Genomic DNA, 20,061 nt, shown 5'->3' with positions numbered 1-20,061 from the left:
CTGTCCAACCATGGGGCACTGCTTTATACAGTCTATAGGACTCTGTCACCTCCCAAAATCACTACCGTTCTGTTCTGTACACTGTCCAACCATGGGGCACTGCTTTATACAGTCTATAGGACTCTGTCACCTCCCAAAATCACTACCGTTCTGTTCTGTACACTGTCCAACCATGGGGCACTGCTTTATACAGTCTATAGGACTCTGTCACCTCCCAAAATCACTACCGTTCTGTTCTGTACAGTAACATAGCAACACAATCAAGGTAATGTACATAAGGGTGGCAGACAGAGAGAGAACTGTACGTTTCACATTTGTATAGCACTTTACTACCTTCCCAGGATGCCATGCGAAGCCTGTCTTTTTCCTTGTACAGGTCCAGCACATTCAGAGCAACTCAACAGAGCTTCACACCATACAGACACTCTGATTGGTCGTATAGATAACTCTGATAGGCCGTATAGATAACTCTGATAGGCCGTATAGATAACTCTGATAGGCCGTATAGATAACTCTGATAGGCCGTATAGATAACTCTGATAGGCCGTATAGATAACTCTGATAGACCGTATAGATAACTCTGATAGACCGTACAGACACTCTGATAGGCTGTATAGATAACTCTGATAGGCCGTATAGATAACTCTGATAGGCCGTATAGATAACTCTGATAGGCCGTATAGACACTCTGATAGGCCGTATAGATAACTCTGATAGGCCGTATAGACACTCTGATAGGCCGTATAGATAACTCTGATAGGCCGTATAGACACTCTGATAGGCCGTACAGACACTCTGATAGGCCGTATAGATAACTCTAATAGGCCGTACAGACACTCTGATAGGCCGTACAGACACTCTGATTGGCCGTACAGACACTCTGATTGGCCGTACAGACACTCTGATAGGCCGTATAGACACTCTGATAGGCCGTACAGACACTCTGATAGGCCGTACAGACACTCTGATTGGCCGTTGTGTATTAGAAATTACGCAACAACAGCTGCTCCTCTGATATTATGTTCCTCTAAATTTCATCAAATTATTAGAGTGAAGAAATAATTGCTTGATACCAAGACTATGCTTATCGTAGTCTTGGTATTATTCATTTTCAAACCGTATATTTGGAACGTTCAACTATTGTTTAACAGCTCAAGAGGAACATCTTGTTACATATTTGTAATGCAGAAGGGGTACAGAGTAACTGTAATGCAATATACAAATCTACTTCACCAATGACAGTCTTTGTTAAGCAGCAGATGATTGAAATGAATATAACGGTAGAGAGAGCAGCAGACAAAGGAGAGGCCATGGTCATATTAGAGCGCATTATAAACACAGTGTTGTTGTGTGTTTTATTATTCTCAACAATCCCACTTCCTGACATTACATTCAGTTAACTAATTAGTCATTTTCTCTTTTTCAAAAAGCCTTTGTGTCTGAGCACTTTGTTTTGGTCACGTTAGAACATGTTGATGTCACTGCTACATGGCTCATCTCATTAAAATCACAAAGACATGTTGTCTTCCTCCCTCTGAATTCATTGAGCTTCTTCAACATGAAAGCCGGAGAGATGAGAGTGTTATTAAGTGAAGTGTGAATTCATGAAGAGCTCTGTGGACAGAAACCTTTATGAATGTTGGTTCTCCAGATAGTGGCAAGAACAGCTTCATCACCACTGAATGTGATTATAAACCCACTCATAACACACCATTTTAGATGGTTTCAGATGTTATGTCTAACATGTGTACTGTCAGGGAATGAATGTATGGGTATCTTTCTGTACGTGAGCTTCACTAGGTCAAATTCCTAACAACGTCTGTTTACCCTGTCTACCCTGTCTGCCCTGTCTACCCTGTCTACCCTGTTTACCCTGTCTGCCCTGTCTACCCTGTTTACCCTGTCTACCCTGTTTACCCTGTCTACCCTGTCTGCCCTGTCTACCCTGTTTACCCTGTCTACCCTGTTTACCCTGTCTACCCTGTTTAACCTGTTTACCCTGTCTACCCTGTTTACCCTGTCTACCCTGTTTAACCTGTCTACCCTGTCTGCACTGTTTACCCTGTTTAACCTGTTTACCCTGTCTACACTGTTTACCCTGTCTCCATGGTCTTAGTCCAACAGAACAGACCTATGTGCTGTGCAGCAGTCACTGTGGTGCCTCCCTGCCTCCCATGCAGCCGTCATAAAAGGCATGTGACAAGGCTATTTTTAGAACCGAAAATATAATCGTCAACAAGTGAAACCAGAATAAGAGACAGGCACACACACACACACACACACACACACACACACACACACACACACACACACACACACACACACACTTAATAGATGAATGATAAATAAAGTATATCTCTCCTTCCAAAAGCACTGTTATATCAGGGGTGTGCTGCTGGCTGCTGAGATGGAGTGATAAAGACAGCAAGGCGCCTAATCTTAGCTGGCTAATGCCATAAGCCCAAAATAACACACCTAAGAATAGCTGACCCACAGAATAAGCAAGAAGCCTGAATTTCAGGCACTTAAAATATCTTGTTGTTTGGCAGATAATGTTCTGTGAGAAGAAGAACAAGAAGAACAAGAAGAACAAGAAGAGCTGAAATGCTTGGCTTGAAGGAGAGAGAAACGCAGCAATGGACGTTGGGATTGACCTGGTGTTCTATTGACAGAGCAGAGGAGATAGAATGTGTCATGCTAGAGCCTTATTCACACTTGTTCTGCTCTTCTTGTTCTGCTGACTACCATGGATCATGTACTGTACTACCTTTCAGCTTGTCTACAGGATACAATACAACAGAATAGAATAAAACAGAGCAGAATAGAACAGAGCAGAATAGAACAGAGCAGAATAGAACAGACCAGAAAAGAACAACAGAATAGAACAGAGCAGAATAGAACAGAGCAGAATAGAACAGAGCAGAATAAAACAGAGCAGAATAGAACAGAGCAGAATAGAACAGAGCAGAATAGAACAGAGCAGAATAGAACAGAGCAGAATAAAACAGAGCAGAATAGAACAGAGCAGAATAGAACAGAGCAGAATAGAACAGAGCAGAATAGAACAGAGAAGAATAGAATACAACATAATTGAACAGAGCAGAATAGAACAGAGCAGAATAGAACAGAGCAGAATAGAACAGAGCAGAATAGAACAGAGAAGAATAGAATAGAACAGAATTGAACAGAGCAGAACAGAACAGAATAGGACAGAATATAATATAATAGAACAGAGTAGAATATCATAGAATATGACAGAATAGAACATAATCGAACAGAGCAGAATAGAATAGGACAGAATACAATATAATATAATAGAACAGAGCAGAATACAAACGAATCAAACAGACCAGAATAGAATAGGACAGATTAGAGCATAATAGAACAAAGCAGAACAGAATAGGACAGAATAGAATAGAACAGAATAGGACAGAATAGAATAGAGCAGAACAGAGCCGAATAGAATAGGACAGAAAAGAATAGAACAGAATAGGACAGAATAGAATAGAGCAGAACAGAGCCGAATAGAATAGGACAGAATAGAATAGAACAGAGCAGAATAGAATAGGACAGAAAAGAGACATAATAGAACAGAGCAGGATAGAATAGGATAGAATATAATAGAACAGAGCAGAATAAAATAAAATAGGACAGAATAGAGACATACTATAATAGAATATAATCGAACAGAGCAGAATAGAATAACAATGCAGTATGTAGTTAATGAGTAGAGATGTGTTAGTTCTGTAGTTAATGAAGTAGAGATTTTTAGTTATGTGGCTAATGAAGTAGATATGTGTTTGTTCTGTAGTTAATGAGTAGAGATGTGTTAGTTCTGTAGTTAATGAAGTAGAGATGTGTTAGTTCTGTAGTTAATTAAGTAGAGATGTGTTGGTACTGTAGTTAATTAAGTAGATATGTGTTTGTTCTGTAGTTAATTAAGTAGAGATGTGTTAGTTCTGTAGTTAATTAAGTAGAGATGTGTTAGTTCTGTAGTTAATTAAGTAGAGATGTGTTGGTACTGTAGTTAATTAAGTAGATATGTGTTTGTTCTGTAGTTAATGAAGTAGATATGTGTTTGTCCTGTAGTTAATTAAGTAGAGATGTGTTTGTTCTGTAGTTAATGAAGTAGAGATGTGTTGGTACTGTAGTTAATTAAGTAGAAATGTGTTTGTCCTGTAGTTAATGAAGTAGAGATGTGTTTGTTCTGTAGTTAATGAAGTAGAGATGTGTTGGTACTGTAGTTAATTAAGTAGAGATGTGTTTGTCCTGTAGTTAATGAAGTAGATATGTGTTTGTCCTGTAGTTAATTTAGTAGAGATGTGTTTGTTCTGTAGTTAATGAAGTAGATATGTGTTTGTCCTGTAGTTAATGAAGTAGAGATGTGTTTGTTCTGTAGTTAATGAAGTAGAGATGTGTTTGTTCTGTAGTTAATGAAGTAGAGATGTGTTGGTACTGTAGTTAATGAAGTAGATATGTGTTTGTTCTGTAGTTAATGAAGTAGAGATGTGTTTGTTCTGTAGTTAATGAAGTAGATATGTGTTGGTACTGTAGTTAATGAAGTAGATATGTGTTTGTTCTGTAGTTAATGAAGTAGATATGTGTTTGTCCTGTAGTTAATTAAGTAGATATGTGTTTGTCCTGTAGTTAATGAAGTAGAGATGTGTTTGTCCTGTAGTTAATGAAGTAGATATGTGTTTGTTCTGTAGTTAATGAAGTAGATATGTTTTGGTACTGTAGTTAATGAAGTAGATATGTGTTTGTCCTGTAGTTAATGAAGTAGAGATGTGTTGGTACTGTAGTTAATTAAGTAGATATGTGTTTGTCCTGTAGTTAATGAAGTAGATATGTGTTGGTACTGTAGTTAATGAAGTAGATATGTGTTTGTTCTGTAGTTAATGAAGTAGATATGTGTTGGTACTGTAGTTAATGAAGTAGATATGTTTTGGTACTGTAGTTAATGAAGTAGATATGTGTTTGTTCTGTAGTTAATGAAGTAGATATGTGTTTGTTCTGTAGTTAATGAAGTAGATATGTGTTTGTTCTGTAGTTAATGAAGTAGATATGTGTTTGTTCTGTAGTTAATGAAGTAGATATGTGTTTGTTCTGTAGTTAATGAAGTAGATATGTGTTTGTTCTGTAGTTAATGAAGTAGATATGTGTTTGTTCTGTAGTTAATGAAGTAGATATGTGTTTGTCCTGTAGTTAATGAAGTAGATATGTGTTTGTTCTGTAGTTAATGAAGTAGATATGTGTTTGTCCTGTAGTTAATATATTGTACTGGTGGTTAAATATAGTTCTACAACAGACAACAGTACAATGAGGAGAAATACACTGAGTTTACAGAAACACACTATAAGAGTCATGTTCACAGAGCATGTGGTATCCTTGGTGATCAATGTGAGGATGTGTGAAATGAATCATTTAAGCATTTATCTCTGATGTTCACAAGTTATTGAGAAATCAATAGCCATAATATTCATTTCCTGTATACAACTCTGCCCACAATACGCAGTACATGACTCAATCTGTGTATTGTCATAACAATGCTGCCCACCAAAACTCCTGACATTTACTGTAGTGTGTGTGCTTTCCCATAATACAATGCTGGTCCCATTAGATGACAACAGCCAAGTGAATGTTCTGAACTACCACAAGTCCAAAAGGCAGAGAATAGCAGAGTGACTCACATTGAGTGAATACCGAAAAACCGACATTACTCAGAATGATGTCAGATTCGTTTGAACCCTGAGATTCATTTCTCAGGTCAGGAATAGAATGTCATTGTGTTCGGTAAACATCCACAGAGACGCAGAGATAATCTTTTGATGTTCATTTCCCTTTGCCTTGTACTGTCTGTATTTTTACCATGGCATTTCCTGCTACTGTTATACCTCAAAAAGTGAAGCCTGACATGGAAGCCTCCCTATCCAAACACAACATCCCTTCCATGCCATTTCATTGTGGTGACAATGAGTGTAAAAAGCACAGTGCTATTAATATGCACCAAAACATCCAGTCCCAGTCCCATATCCACACAATGATAAAACTATGTGTATTTACTAACACTCACTATACAGACCGTTTTAAACATGTTTGTTTTACTCCTTTCAGACACAAGCAAACAGAGAAACAATGACAGTAAATGAATACAAGGAGGAACTGCCCATCCAGAAGCACTGCACACTGTAAAACCATGCAGTATAGTATTACACATGTAAATACCTGGATACAGAAAGCAGTGCCTGATCATAACGCGTTGCTGTGCTGAGAAGTTTGGAGCCCTCCTTTCACAGAGGCAGACAGATAGAGACTGACTGGGAGAGACCGGAGAGTTGAGAGAATGAAACCGAGGGAGAGGGAGGTAGGGAGTGAGAGAAAAAGAGAGAGAGTGGGAAATAAGGAGAGAGAGCGGCAGACCGCCAGATTAAGAGAAACAGAGAGAGAGGATAAGAGTGCTGTAAAAATCCAGAGGAAAAAGAGAAAGATCCCTTTAGGAGCAGAGAGAGAGCATGGTGGGTCTGGTCACCTGAGTTAACGTTGTGCATCTTCTGCTGGTCCAAGAGTCGCTGTTGGACAACGAGCTTGTTTGTTGTGGTGGAGAAATTTGACTCGCTCTCGTAAATCGTCTGCAGCATACTCCACTCAGCGCTCAGGTCGCATCGCAAGTCCTGCTCTTCCTGTCCCTAAAGAGCCAACCCTCTCACAGCAGTGCACTCAGGGGAACGACCACGACGGCGTACGGAGACTAGACACAGAAACAGCTCTCCTCCTTTTCCTCTGAGGAAACTCTCTCTCTCTTGCTGTGCTGAAACGCAATACAATAACCACACCACACACTCCCTCTGTGAGGCTTTCCCCACTATACTGTGACTACACAGCACAATAGAACACAGAGCTTCAGTCAAGAAGTCCCTGTTCAGACAGAGTTAGAAGATGACTGGCAGTCTGATTCTCTTCTCTTGTTGTGACACCGAGCTACTACCCTGCTCTTATTCCCTCTGATCTCTCTCTCGTCTGTCTGTCTTCTCCTCTCTGTTCCTCTCTCAGTAATGTCTGAGCGGTGAGAGTGAGCCTGCCTGTGTTTCAAGCTTCCAGTGGGGGGTGTACTAGTCAGAGATGAGCTAAGCCGTGCACTGTTTATCCGTCAACCTCTCACAGGAAAGTAATGCTTGAGCCGGAGAGGGTGCAAGCTTCATTTGCATGTGAATTAACAACAGCGTGGCCCACAGGTGACAGAAATAGAACAATGGCCGGCCCCAGCTATAAATAGGAGGGCCGAGGCGAGGGGATTGGAGCAGCAGTGATGCGTTTAAAAATACCTCCACCAAACACAGCTGTCTCTTCTACAGCTCTACAGCTAGATTCCTGCCAGAAGGCATGTCTCCTGACTGACTCTCCCCCTCCCTCTCTCCCAGAGCAGAGCCCAGCCAAGCTGCAGATGGAGGCTCACTCTGCTTGATTCCTCTCTCTCCCCCTCTCTCTCTCTCTTGCTCTTTTCTCTCACTCTTTCTCTCATTTCAACTCTATTTATCTCTCTCTCCTTTCTCTTTCCCTCCATCTCTCTCTCTCTCTCTCTACCCTCTCTCATCTCTCTCTCCCTCTCTCTCTCTCATCTCTCTCTCCCTCTCTCTCTACCCTCTCTCAACTGGGATTCTTCATTTCTTTCTCTCGTACAAGATTCATCCTTATATCCCTTTTTCCAAAACATACTATCCAAATCAAATATATTTCCTCATCCGTACATGGTGCCTGTGATATTCTGTATTTTGACAACGTAACTTCTATTCTTATTGGCAGCCCACTTCTGATAGGTTGGTTATTATTTCAAGCAGCCCATTTCTGATAGGTTGGTTATTAGTTCAAGCAGCCCATTTCTGATAGGTTGGTTATTAGTTCAAGCAGCCCATATCTGATAGGTTGGTCATTAGTTCAATCTCAAGATGATTGGTTAGTCATTGAGAGTAACAAACGAGCACCATATTCTGCATGTTAAAGAAACACATGTATTATATAACTAGCTGTGTCAACCCTCCCAGATCAAATCAAAATCCAATCAAATCAAATGTATTTATATAGCCCTTCGTACATCAGCTGATATCTCAAAGTGCTGTACAGAAACCCAGCCTAAAACCCCAAACAGCAAGCAATGCAGGTGTAGAAGCAGGGATCACCCTGACCTAACCACCTGACCAAGTGGAATAGTAGCTATTATCTCAGACTGTAGGATGGAGAGAGAGCAGGGGTCAGTGTGCATCCAGGACACTGCAGATGTAGGATCTTCATTTCAGCCAGTTTGCTATAACAGGAAACAAATCCTGCAGCAACAAGAAAAGTGAATTATTGTGTGGATTATAATGAATGGGTATTTTTATGATGGCGTTAATACATGTTTCATCAGGGCAAATCAAGTCTTACATTTTAACGTGGAAATGACAAACTTTAGAACCTTTTTAAAACCCTGAATACACTACAAGTTGGCCTTTCCTGCCATGCAGGAACATTCTCAGCTACAAAATAGGGTTAACCCTAACCCTAACCCTAACCCTAACCCTAACCCTAACCATAACCATAACCATAACCCTAACCCTAACCCTAACCCTACAAGTTGGCCTTTCCTGCCATGCAGGAACATTCTCAGCTACAAAATAGGGTTAACCCTAACCCTAACCCTAACCCTAACCATAACCCTAACCCTAACCCTAACCCTAACCCTAACCCTAACCATAACCCTAACCCTAACCCTAACCCTAACCCTAACCCTAACCATAACCCTAACCCTAACCCTACAAGTTGGCCTTTCCTGCCATGCAGGAACATTCTCTGCTACAAAATAGGGTTAACCCTAACCCTAACCCTAACCCTAACCCTAACCCTAACCCTACAAGTTGGCCTTTCCTGCCGTGCAGGAACATTCTCAGCTACAAAATAGGGTTAACCCTAACCCTAACCCTAACCCTAACCCTACACTACAAGTTGGCCTTTCCTGCCATGCTGGAACATTCTCAGATACAAAATAGTCATCAAATAAGATCCTAAATCTGTACTGCTCTTGAGGAAGCATGCCCTGAGCCAGCCAATCGTGTGAGGAAGCATGCCGTGAGCCAGCCAATAGTGTGAGGAAGCATGCCGTGAGCCAGCCAATCGTGTGAGGAAGCATGCCCTGAGCCAGCCAATCGTGTGAGGAGGCATGCCGTGAGCCAGCCAATCGTGTGAGGAAGCATGCCGTGAGCCAGACAATCATGTGAGGAAGCGTGCCCTAAGGCAGTGGTTCCCAAAATGTTTATAGTCCCATACCCCTTCAAACATTCAACCTCCAGCTGCATACCCCCTCTAGCACCAGGGTCAGCGCACTCTCAAATGCTGTTTTTTTGCCATCATTGTAAGCCTGCCACACTCATACGGTACATTTCTTAAACATAACAATGAGTGTGAGTTTTTGTCACAACTTCTCACAAAGCTCGTGGGAAGTGACAAAGAGCTCTTATGGGACCAGGGCACAAATAATAATATAATAATAATCAACAATTTTGCTCTTTATTTAACCATCTTACATATAAAACTGTATTTGTTCATCAAAAATTGGCAATGACTCAACATGTTGGGTTGTATTGGAAAGAGTCAAAGTCTTAAATCATTTTCCACACACAGTCTGTGCCTGTATTTAGTTTTCATGCTAGAGAGGGCCGAGAATCCACTCTCACATGGGTACGTGGTTGCAAAGGGCATCAGTGTTTTAACAGCAGGATTTGCCAAGGCAGGATATTCTGAGCGCAGTCCAATCCAGAAATCTGGCAGTGGCTTCTGATTAAATTAAATTTTCACAGAACCGCTTGTTGCAATTTCGATGAGGCTCTCTTGTTCAGATATGGTAAGTGGACTGGAGGCAGGGCATGAAAGGTATATCGAATTCAGTTGTTTGTGTCATCTGTTTCGGGAAAGTACCTGTGTAATTGCGTACCCAACTCACTCAGGTGCTTCGCTATATCACATTTGACATTGTCCATAAGCTTGAGTTCATTTTCACACAAAGAATCATACAATGATGGAAAGACCTGTGTGTTGTCCTTATTAATGCAGACAGAGAAGAGCTCCAACTCCTTAATCATAGCCTCAATTTTGTCCCGCACATTGAATATATAGTTGCGGAGAGTCCCTGCAATCCTAGATTCAGATCATTCAGTCGAGAAAAAACATCACCCAGATAGGCCAGTCATGTGAGAAACAACATCACCCAGATAGGCCAGCCGTGTGAGAAAAAACATCACCCAGACAGGCCAGTCGTGTGAGAAACTCGTCATCATGCAAGTGGTCAGACAAGTGAAAATTATGGTCAGTAAAGAAAACTTTAAGCTCGTTTCTCAATTCAAAAAAACTTGTCAATACTTTGCCCTGTCATCAAGGCAAAGGGTGGCTATTTGAAGAATGTCAAATATAAAATATATTTTAATTTGTTTAACACTTTTTTGGTACAACCTGGTATTTAAAAATGTGGAAAGCATCAGCCTGACTACCATTGCTCAGACTCTGACCAAACACAGAGTTGGAATGAAACAGTTTTACACACTTTTGAAAGGAACAGGTCAAGGAACTCCGGCACCAATACGTCCAGGTATGATGTCTATCCAATATGTCTAGTTCTATAGTGACTTTTACACTATGCTACTCTACATGTAAACATAGGTTACAGTACATACAGTAGGACATACTGAAAAGCATTTACACATGCTGTGTTTGATTTCTTTCAGAGAGTCATGGAGGTGGAGGCTAATCAGACCCCATAAGGAAATAATTTATGTAGACGAGGCAGGGTTTAACCTGGCAAAAGCACATTGGAGGGTAAGAAACGTCATAGAGAAAAGGGCCACTGTTGACGTGCCGGGTCAGAGAGGAGCAAATATCCCAATGTGTGCTTCAACCTCGAGTGCTGGTTTGGTCCTGCAGAAATGCCAGATTGGTCCCTGCAACACTGAGCACCTTCTTTTGTTTTTAGATGACCTCCACCAACAACTGGTGCCAGAAGCAGAAAGAGAACAGCTGGGAGGAAACATGAGGACATGTGTGATTGCATGGGACAATGTAGCATTCCACCATTCACATGCAATCACAAACTGGTTTGGAAGACCATCCAAGAATGCCCCCCCCCCCCCCCCTCCACTCACCGTTCCCCAACCTTTTTTCTGCCTGGAGGTGGAAAGTGTATGATCATCGGTCACATGACCAAATGTCCCTTCTGGATGCAATGGATGCCGTCTGCAGAGACATTTCAGCTGAAGACTGTCAGGGGTGGATAAGGCAGGCCAAGCGTTTCTATCCAAGATGCAGAGACATTTCAGCTGAAGACTGTCAGGGGTGGATAAGGCAGGCCAAGCGTTTCTATCCAAGATGCAGAGACATTTCAGCTGAAGACTGTCAGGGGTGGATAAGGCAGGCCAAGCGTTTCTATCCAAGATGCAGAGACATTTCAGCTGAAGACTGTCAGGGGTGGATAAGGCAGGCCAAGCATTTCTATCCAAGATGCAGAGACATTTCAGCTGAAGACTGTCAGGGGTGGATAAGGCAGGCCAAGCATTTCTATCCAAGATGCAGAGACATTTCAGCTGAAGACTGCCAGGGGTGGATAAGGCAGGCCAAGCATTTCTATCCAAGATGCAGAGACATTTCAGCTGAAGACTGTCAGGGGTGGATAAGGCAGGCCAAGCATTTCTATCCAAGATGCAGAGACATTTCAGCTGAAGACTGCCAGGGGTGGATAAGGCAGGCCAAGCGTTTCTATCCAAGGTGCATAGCGAGAGACGACATAAGATGTGATGTGAATGAGAACATGTGGCCAAATGCTGAAGATGGTATAGATTAGAACAGAACGGGGCATCTTACTGTTTTTACCTTCTGTGCCTTTTTTACTGTAATTGGCCATGTATGTTGGATGTGTTGTTGAACCAAAGGCCATGTATGCTGGATGTGTTGTTGAACCAAAGGCCATGTATGTTGGATGTGTTGTTGAACCAAAGGCCATGTATGTTGGAGGTGTTGTTGAACCAAAGGTCATGTATGTTGGATGTGTTGTTGAACCAAAGGCCATGTATGTTGGAGGTGTTGTTGAACCAAAGGCCATGTATGTTGGATGTGTTGTTGAACCAAAGGCCATGTATGTTGGATGTGTTGTTGAACCAAAGGTCATGTATGTTGGAGGTGTTGTTGAACCAAAGGCCATGTATGTTGGATGTGTTGTTGAACCAAAGGCCATGTATGTTGGATGTGTTGTTGAACCAAAGGCCATGTATGTTGGATGTGTTGTTGAACCAAAGGCCATGTATGTTGGATGTGTTGTTGAACCAAAGGCCATGTGTGTTGGATGTGTTGTTGAACCAAAGGCCATGTATGTTGGATGTGTTGTTGAACCAAAGGCCATGTATGTTGGATGTGTTGTTGAACCAAAGGCCATGTATGTTGGATGTGTTGTTGAACCAAAGGCCATGTGTGTTGGATGTGTTGTTGATCCCTGGCAGTAATTTCATGTTGCTGATAACGATTTTACTGCAGCACTTCCTATTTGTTTCCACTGTACATTCTATGAAGTAAAGATCACTCATTCACTTTTAGATAGTATGTTGCCAAAATTGCACACATTCGACACTCGAAACTGAATTATAAAAAACGATGGATTTCATATTGTCTAATGTCTGCAGGTAGAACCGAAACCTAAACAGTAATGCAGTTTTTGTAATGCCATCAACTGTTAGTATTTTGAAAGTCGTTGTGCTAAGATTGACTATATGCTCCTCTTGGATAGAAAACATGTGCTAGTGTTTTGACAAAATGATTAGATATTGAGTCGGGTTTACCGTGTTTTGATAGAGTTAGTGTATGTAGAGAAAGTGTTTTGATAGAGTTAGTGTAGGTAGAGAAAGTGTTTTGATAAGAGTTAGTGTATGTAGAGAAAGTGTTTTGATAGAGTTAGTGTATGTAGAGAAAGTGTTTTGATAGAGTTAGTGTAGGTAGAGAAAGTGTTTTGATAGAGTTAGTGTATGTAGAGAAAGTGTTTTGATAGAGTTAGTGTATGTAGAGAAAGTGTTTTGATAGAGTTAGTGTATGTAGAGAAAGTGTTTTGATAGAGTTAGTGTATGTAGAGAAAGTGTTTTGATAGAGTTAGTGTAGGTAGAGAAAGTGTTTTGATAGAGTTAGTGTATGTAGAGAAAGTGTTTTGATAGAGTTAGTGTAGGTAGAGAAAGTGTTTTGATAGAGTTAGTGTATGTAGAGAAAGTGTTTTGATAGAGTTAGTGTATGTAGAGAAAGTGTTTTGATAGAGTTAGTGTATGTAGAGAAAGTGTTTTGATAGAGTTAGTGTATGTAGAGAAAGTGTTTTGATAGAGTTAGTGTATGTAGAGAAAGTGTTTTGATAGAGTTAGTGTATGTAGAGAAAGTGTTTTGATAGAGTTAGTGTATGTAGAGAAAGTGTTTTGATAGAGTTAGTGTATGTAGAGAAAGTGTTTTGATAGAGTTAGTGTATGTAGAGAAAGTGTTTTGATAGAGTTAGTGTATGTAGAGAAAGTGTTTTGATAGAGTTAGTGTATGTAGAGAAAGTGTTTTGATAGAGTTAGTGTATGTAGAGAAAGTGTTTTGATAGAGTTAGTGTATGTAGAGAAAGTGTTTTGATAGAGTTAGTGTAGGTAGAGAAAGTGTTTTGATAGAGTTAGTGTATGTAGAGAAAGTGTTTTGATAGAGTTAGTGTATGTAGAGAAAGTGTTTTGATAGAGTTAGTGTATGTAGAGAAAGTGTTTTGATAGAGTTAGTGTATGTAGAGAAAGTGTTTTGATAGAGTTAGTGTATGTAGAGAAAGTGTTTTGATAGAGTTAGTGTATGTAGAGAAAGTGTTTTGATAGAGTTAGTGTATGTAGAGAAAGTGTTTTGATAGAGTTAGTGTATGTAGAGAAAGTGTTTTGATAGAGTTAGTGTATGTAGAGAAAGTGTTTTGATAGAGTTAGTGTATGTAGAGAAAGTGTTTTGATAGAGTTAGTGTATGTAGAGAAAGTGTTTTGATAGAGTTAGTGTAGGTAGAGAAAGTGTTTTTGTATGTTGAAATGTATTTAATGAACAAAATGTGGTTTTGAGCAGAACATTAACTATTTGGCTAATTGTGTGTTGCTGTATTTAAGAGTTTAGAAAAAGTATCTTAAGTATAGGTAAATGCTTGTTAGTGACCTTAAAAAAAACTTTAACAGCTTTCAGCTTTGCTTCCGTTTGTCCTTGTCTAAAACACAGGACAACACTATCCTTTTCATAGTCTTTCATGTGACACAACAGGTTTTTTAAAAACACAAACTACTGCATCAGAACTAGGTCACTAGGGAGTGCTGTGCATTGATAGCATTACAGAGAACAGGAGGTGGGTGGCACCTTAATTGGGGAGGACGTGCTTGTGGTAATGGCTGGAGCGGAATGAGTGGAAGGGTATCAAATACATCAAACACATTTCTATGTTTCACGTTTCTATGGTTTCCATGTGTTTGATGCCATTTCATTTGCTCCGTTCCAGCCATTATTATGAGCCGTCCTCCCCTCAGCAGCCTCCACTGGTACAGAGGAACAAAATAGTTCATTGTTTGATAATACATCCACATGATCTGTTTGAATGGCAGGGGGAAGGAAGCAATCGCTTTGGTCTGGCTCTAAAAACAGAACAGTGTATTATTCCATCAGAGCCCCGTAGAGAACCCATAACATGATAATTAGACTCATAACATACACGTCAGGTCGAGTGTTCTCTCTGACCACTGATAGACGCAGGCCTGACTTACTGACTAAGTGGGCCTGAGATACTGGCTAAGCAGGCTTGAGTTACTGGCTAAGCTAGTGGGCTGAGTTACTGGCTAAGCTACCGGGCTGAGTTACTGGCTAAGCTACCGGGCTGAGTTACTGGCTAAGCTACCGGGCTGAGTTACAGGCTAAGTTAGTGGGTTGAGTTACTGGCTAAGCTAGCGGGCTGAGTTATAGGCTAAGCTACCGGGCTGAGTTACTGGCTAAGTTAGTGGGTTGAGTTATAGACTAAGTTAGTGGGCTGAGTTACTGGCTAAGCTACCGGGTTGAGTTACAGACTAAGTTAGTGGGCTGAGTTACTGGCTAAGCTACCGGGCTGAGTTACAGGCTAAGTTAGTGGGTTGAGTTACAGACTAAGTTTGCGGGCTGAGTTACAGGCTAAGTTAGTGGGTTGAGTTACTGGCTAAGCTAGCGGGCTGAGTTACTGGCTAAGCTACCGGGCTGAGTTACAGGCTAAGTTAGTGTGTTGATTTACAGACTAAGTTAGCGGGCTAAGTTACTGGCTAAGCTAGCGGGCTGAGTTACTGGCTAAGCTACCGGGCTGAGTTACAGGCTAAGTTAGTGGGTTGAGTTACAGACTAAGTTAGCGGGCTGAGTTACTGGCTAAGCTACCGGGCTGAGTTACAGGCTAAGTTAGTGGGTTGAGTTACAGACTAAGTTAGCGGGCTGAGTTACTGGCTAAGCTACCGGGCTGAGTTACAGGCTAAGTTAGTGTGTTGATTTACAGATTAAGTTAGCGGGCTAAGTTACTGGCTAAGCTAGCGGGCTGAGTTACTGGCTAAGCTACCGGGCTGAGTTACTGGCTAAGCTACCGGGCTGAGTTACAGGCTAAGTTAGCGGGTTGAGTTACTGGCTAAGCTAGCGGGCTGAGTTACAGGCTAAGTTAGTGGGTTGAGTTACTGGCTAAGCTAGCGGGCTATGCCTTTAAAATTGTCATCTTCTTTTCCTTCATAATTTGACCTGTCCTCCAGCCAGGGGCGTGAAGCCAGCACAGTGCTATTTATAGAGTCCTGCTCAGCGCTTTTATGACTCTACAGGCAGGGGAGAGAGAGAGAGAGAGAGAGGGCGAGAGAGAGAAGGAGAGACAGAGAGAGAAAGAGAGAAAGGAGTTGGACTGTGTTATTTCAGCTGGCCAAACAGTTAAACCCTCAATGCTTTTATTACAACACAACATGGGAAACACAGAATAGGGAATGCACAGCTCACAGGCTATACTCAAGTGGCAAAAAAATCTATGTCATTTTGGAATAAAACTAAATTATCATATTTGTTTCTGTTATATTAAACAGCGTCATACTGTAGGCAATACACTCTTTTTCTTTTTCTTAATAAAGCAATGAGCATTTGGACAGCCTTGGGAATTATCAGCTACCTAAAAGCTTGAGTTACATTTAAATGTTAGATTTAGATTGAGGCAATGTGATTGCAATGTCGGGTTTGCAGAGCCATGCATACTGTACATCATTGTATCTATTCTAGTGAGATTTAAATATATCTATCCTAGTAAGATTTATATATCTGCCTGGCTAACCTAAAGTACCTACATCATGGAAAACATGGTCTACAATTAGTGATTGTTTTTATCTCCACAGGCGACATAATCCCCAGTAAATTAGAGCAATTAGAGTTAGGAAACTCCTGATCCATCCATCTCTATGTAGTCTATCTAAAGGGGAATTTGGCTGTGGTGCCGGGAGGGGAGTGGGCGATTAAAGATCTGTCAGTCTTGCAATGTAAATAGTAAAGTTGTCTGTCTTTAATATATTTTTTATTGTGTGTATGGACATCGTGGCGTAAAAATGTAATAATAATAAACACAACTGCACCATCTGTCACAGTGACAGACCAGCTCTGATCCTAAAACCTAGAGACCTGGAGCTGTCACAGTGACAGACCAGCTCTGATCCTAAAACCTAGAGACCTGGAGCTGTCACAGTGACAGACCAGCTCTGATCCTAAAACCTAGAGACCTGGAGCTGTCACAGTGACAGACCAGCTCTGATCCTAAAACCTAGAGACCTGGAGCTGTCACAGTGACAGACCAGCTCTGATCCTAAAACCTAGAGACCTGGAGCTGTCACAGTGATAGACCAGCTCTGATCCTAAAACCTAGAGACCTGGAGCTGTCACAGTGACAGACCAGCTCTGATCCTAAAACCTAGAGACCTGGAGCTGTCACAGTGACAGACCAGCTCTGATCCTAAAACCTAGAGGCCTGGAGCTGTCACAGTGACAGACCAGCTCTGATCCTAAAACCTAGAGACCTGGAGCTGTCACAGTGACAGACCAGCTCTGATCCTAAAGCCTAGAGACCTGGAGCTGTCACAGTGATAGACCAGCTCTGATCCTAAAACCTAGAGACCTGGAGCTGTCACAGTGACAGACCAGCTCTGATCCTAAAACCTAGAGACCTGGAGCTGTCACAGTGATAGACCAGCTCTGATCCTAAAACCTAGAGACCTGGAGCTGTCACAGTGACAGACCAGCTCTGATCCTAAAACCTAGAGACCTGGAGCTGTCACAGTGACAGACCAGCTCTGATCCTAAAACCTAGAGACCTGGAGCTGTCACAGTGACAGACCAGCTCTGATCCTAAAACCTAGAGACCTGGAGCTGTCACAGTGACAGACCAGCTCTGATCCTAAAACCTAGAGACCTGGAGCTGTCACAGTGACAGACCAGCTCTGATCCTAAAACCTAGAGACCTGGAGCTGTCACAGTGACAGACCAGCTCTGATCCTAAAACCTAGAGACCTGGAGCTGTCACAGTGATAGACCAGCTCTGATCCTAAAACCTAGAGACCTGGAGCTGTCACAGTGACAGACCAGCTCTGATCCTAAAACCTAGAGACCTGGAGCTGTCACAGTGACAGACCAGCTCTGATCCTAAAACCTAGAGACCTGGAGCTGTCACAGTGACCCACCAGCTCTGATCCTAAAACCTAGAGACCTGGAGCTGTCACAGTGATAGACCAGCTCTGATCCTAAAACCTAGAGACCTGGAGCTGTCACAGTGACAGACCAGCTCTGATCCTAAAGCCTAGAGACCTGGAGCTGTCACAGTGATAGACCAGCTCTGATCCTAAAACCTCGAGACCTGGAGCTGTCACAGTGACAGACCAGCTCTGATCCTAAAACCTAGAGACCTGGAGCTGTCACAGTGATAGACCAGCTCTGATCCTAAAACCTAGAGACCTGGAGCTGTCACAGTGACAGACCAGCTCTGATCCTAAAGCCTAGAGACCTGGAGCTGTCACAGTGACAGACTAGCTCTGATCCTAAAACCTAGAGACCTGGAGCTGTCACAGTGACAGACCAGCTCTGATCCTAAAACCTAGAGACCTGGAGCTGTCACAGTGACAGACCAGCTCTGATCCTAAAACCTAGAGACCTGGAGCTGTCACAGTGACCCACCAGCTCTGATCCTAAAACCTAGAGACCTGGAGCTGTCACAGTGACAGACCAGCTCTGATCCTAAAACCTAGAGACCTGGAGCTGTCACAGTGACAGACCAGCTCTGATCCTAAAACCTAGAGACCTGGAGCTGTCACAGTGATAGACCAGCTCTGATCCTAAAACCTAGAGACCTGGAGCTGTCACAGTGACAGACCAGCTCTGATCCTAAAGCCTAGAGACCTGGAGCTGTCACAGTGACAGACCAGCTCTGATCCTAAAACCTAGAGACCTGGAGCTGTCACAGTGATAGACCAGCTCTGATCCTAAAACCTAGAGACCTGGAGCTGTCACAGTGACAGACCAGCTCTGATCCTAAAACCTAGAGACCTGGAGCTGTCACAGGTCACAGGTCACAGGTGAGGTCAGGCTAAACAGAGGAAGTCTCAAGCGTCCAGGCATTAGGTTTGGGATTATGACAATGCAATTCCTATTATGAGAAATTAAAACTCTACTGGGTGGAAAGTCCTGACACACAGAAAGCTGGTTAACCAGGCTAGGAAATTCCTGAATGACTAGTCACATAATGATACCATTATCATTTCACAATGAGTTCTAGGAATACTGTGTTACAATATTGCCTAAATATGACCAATTCCAAAAATAATTGCATTTTTCAACTCTGACCTGAATGATCTTTATTTAACTAGGCAAGTCAGTTAAGAACACATTCTTATCTTCAATAACAGCCTAGGAACAGTGGATTAACTGCCTTGTTCAGGAGTAGAACTACAGATTTTGACCTTGTCAGCTCAGGGATTTGATCTTACCTCCTGTGGGTTACTAGTCCACCGTTCTAACCACTAGGCTACCTGCTGCCCCGGCAGAATAATTTAAAATATTTGCACTGCATATAAACAATGCATGTCTTGGAACGTTGCACGAATCAATCAGTCATATCTAACAAAATCACCCCACTTTCTCCACAGACAAGCTTTCATTGGCAGCTAACAGAGACAACTCATTGGAGGCCGTGAGCAGGGATTAACCTATACTTTGTATTTCAACCCGTCTCTCCTCTTCCTGAGTCTGATGAGGTGTTGTGTGGCTGGACAGAGTCATGACCAGTACCTGTGGCCTGTTATAGCTTGCTCTCCTGCGTCACCAGAGCCCGTGGTCTGATTTAGTCCGATTAAAGCATTTAACTGTCAACGTCAGCACGGCGTCTGGAGAGGGAGTCACTCCACTCTGCTCCTGGAGAGACTAGGTGCTAGTGTAGGGGGACTGGGCCTCTGTCACCTCCCTCCCCACACTGTGTGTGTGTGTGTGTGTGTGTGTGTGTGTGTGTGTGTGTGTGTGTGTGTGTGGAGGTGGCCCAGAGTGTTTTCCAATAAAGGCCTTTATAGCTCTACTCAGAGAGATCAGGGTGTCAACAGAGAAAGGACACTACAAACACACACACACACTACACACTCACACACACTACACACTCACACACACACACACTACACACACATTACAAACACACACACGCACTCACTACAAACACACAAACACACACTCACACACACACACAAGCACACACACACACACACACACACACACACACACACACACACACACACAAGGACACACGCTAGAACAGGTTTTCTGCCACCTAAAACATTCATACATGGTGATGTCCTGTGTTGTTCTACATGGTGATGTCCTGTGTTGTTCCCCTCTACGTGGTGATGTCCTGTGTTGTTCTACATGGTGATGTCCTGTGTTGTTCCCCTCTACGTGGTGATTGACTGTGCTGTTTCCCTCTACATGGTGATGTCCTGTGTTGTTCCCCTCTACATGGTGATG

At 42.3% G+C, this 20,061-nt stretch overlaps 1 protein-coding gene across 9 annotated transcripts in view; it reads right to left on the bottom strand.

Moving 5' to 3' along the window:
• The window catches only part of LOC110513668 (histone deacetylase 9-B-like), a 113,628-nt gene that overhangs the window by 53,525 nt on the left and 40,042 nt on the right, over nucleotides 1-20,061 (bottom strand). Inside the window, exons 1-2 of one of the 9 annotated variants that reach the window (XM_036965586.1) lie at nucleotides 6,530-6,572; nucleotides 6,226-6,317 (exon numbers count right to left, since the gene is read on the bottom strand). The exons of 2 other annotated variants lie outside the window; for them this stretch is intronic. In XM_036965586.1, the coding sequence (XP_036821481.1) occupies nucleotides 6,226-6,253 (28 nt within the window). In that variant the 5' untranslated portion in view covers nucleotides 6,254-6,317; nucleotides 6,530-6,572. Of the gene's footprint in view, nucleotides 1-6,225; nucleotides 6,386-6,529; nucleotides 7,383-20,061 lie in introns of those variants that run through there. 6 more of the 9 variants (XM_036965590.1, XM_036965575.1, XM_036965567.1 and 3 more) reach the window with 6 other exon arrangements.

Source organism: Oncorhynchus mykiss, chromosome 3, assembly GCF_013265735.2.
Source record: "Oncorhynchus mykiss isolate Arlee chromosome 3, USDA_OmykA_1.1, whole genome shotgun sequence".
Taxonomy (NCBI): domain Eukaryota; kingdom Metazoa; phylum Chordata; class Actinopteri; order Salmoniformes; family Salmonidae; genus Oncorhynchus; species Oncorhynchus mykiss.
Note: the sequence above shows the minus strand (reverse complement) of the source record. Positions and strands in the feature narration are given on the sequence as shown.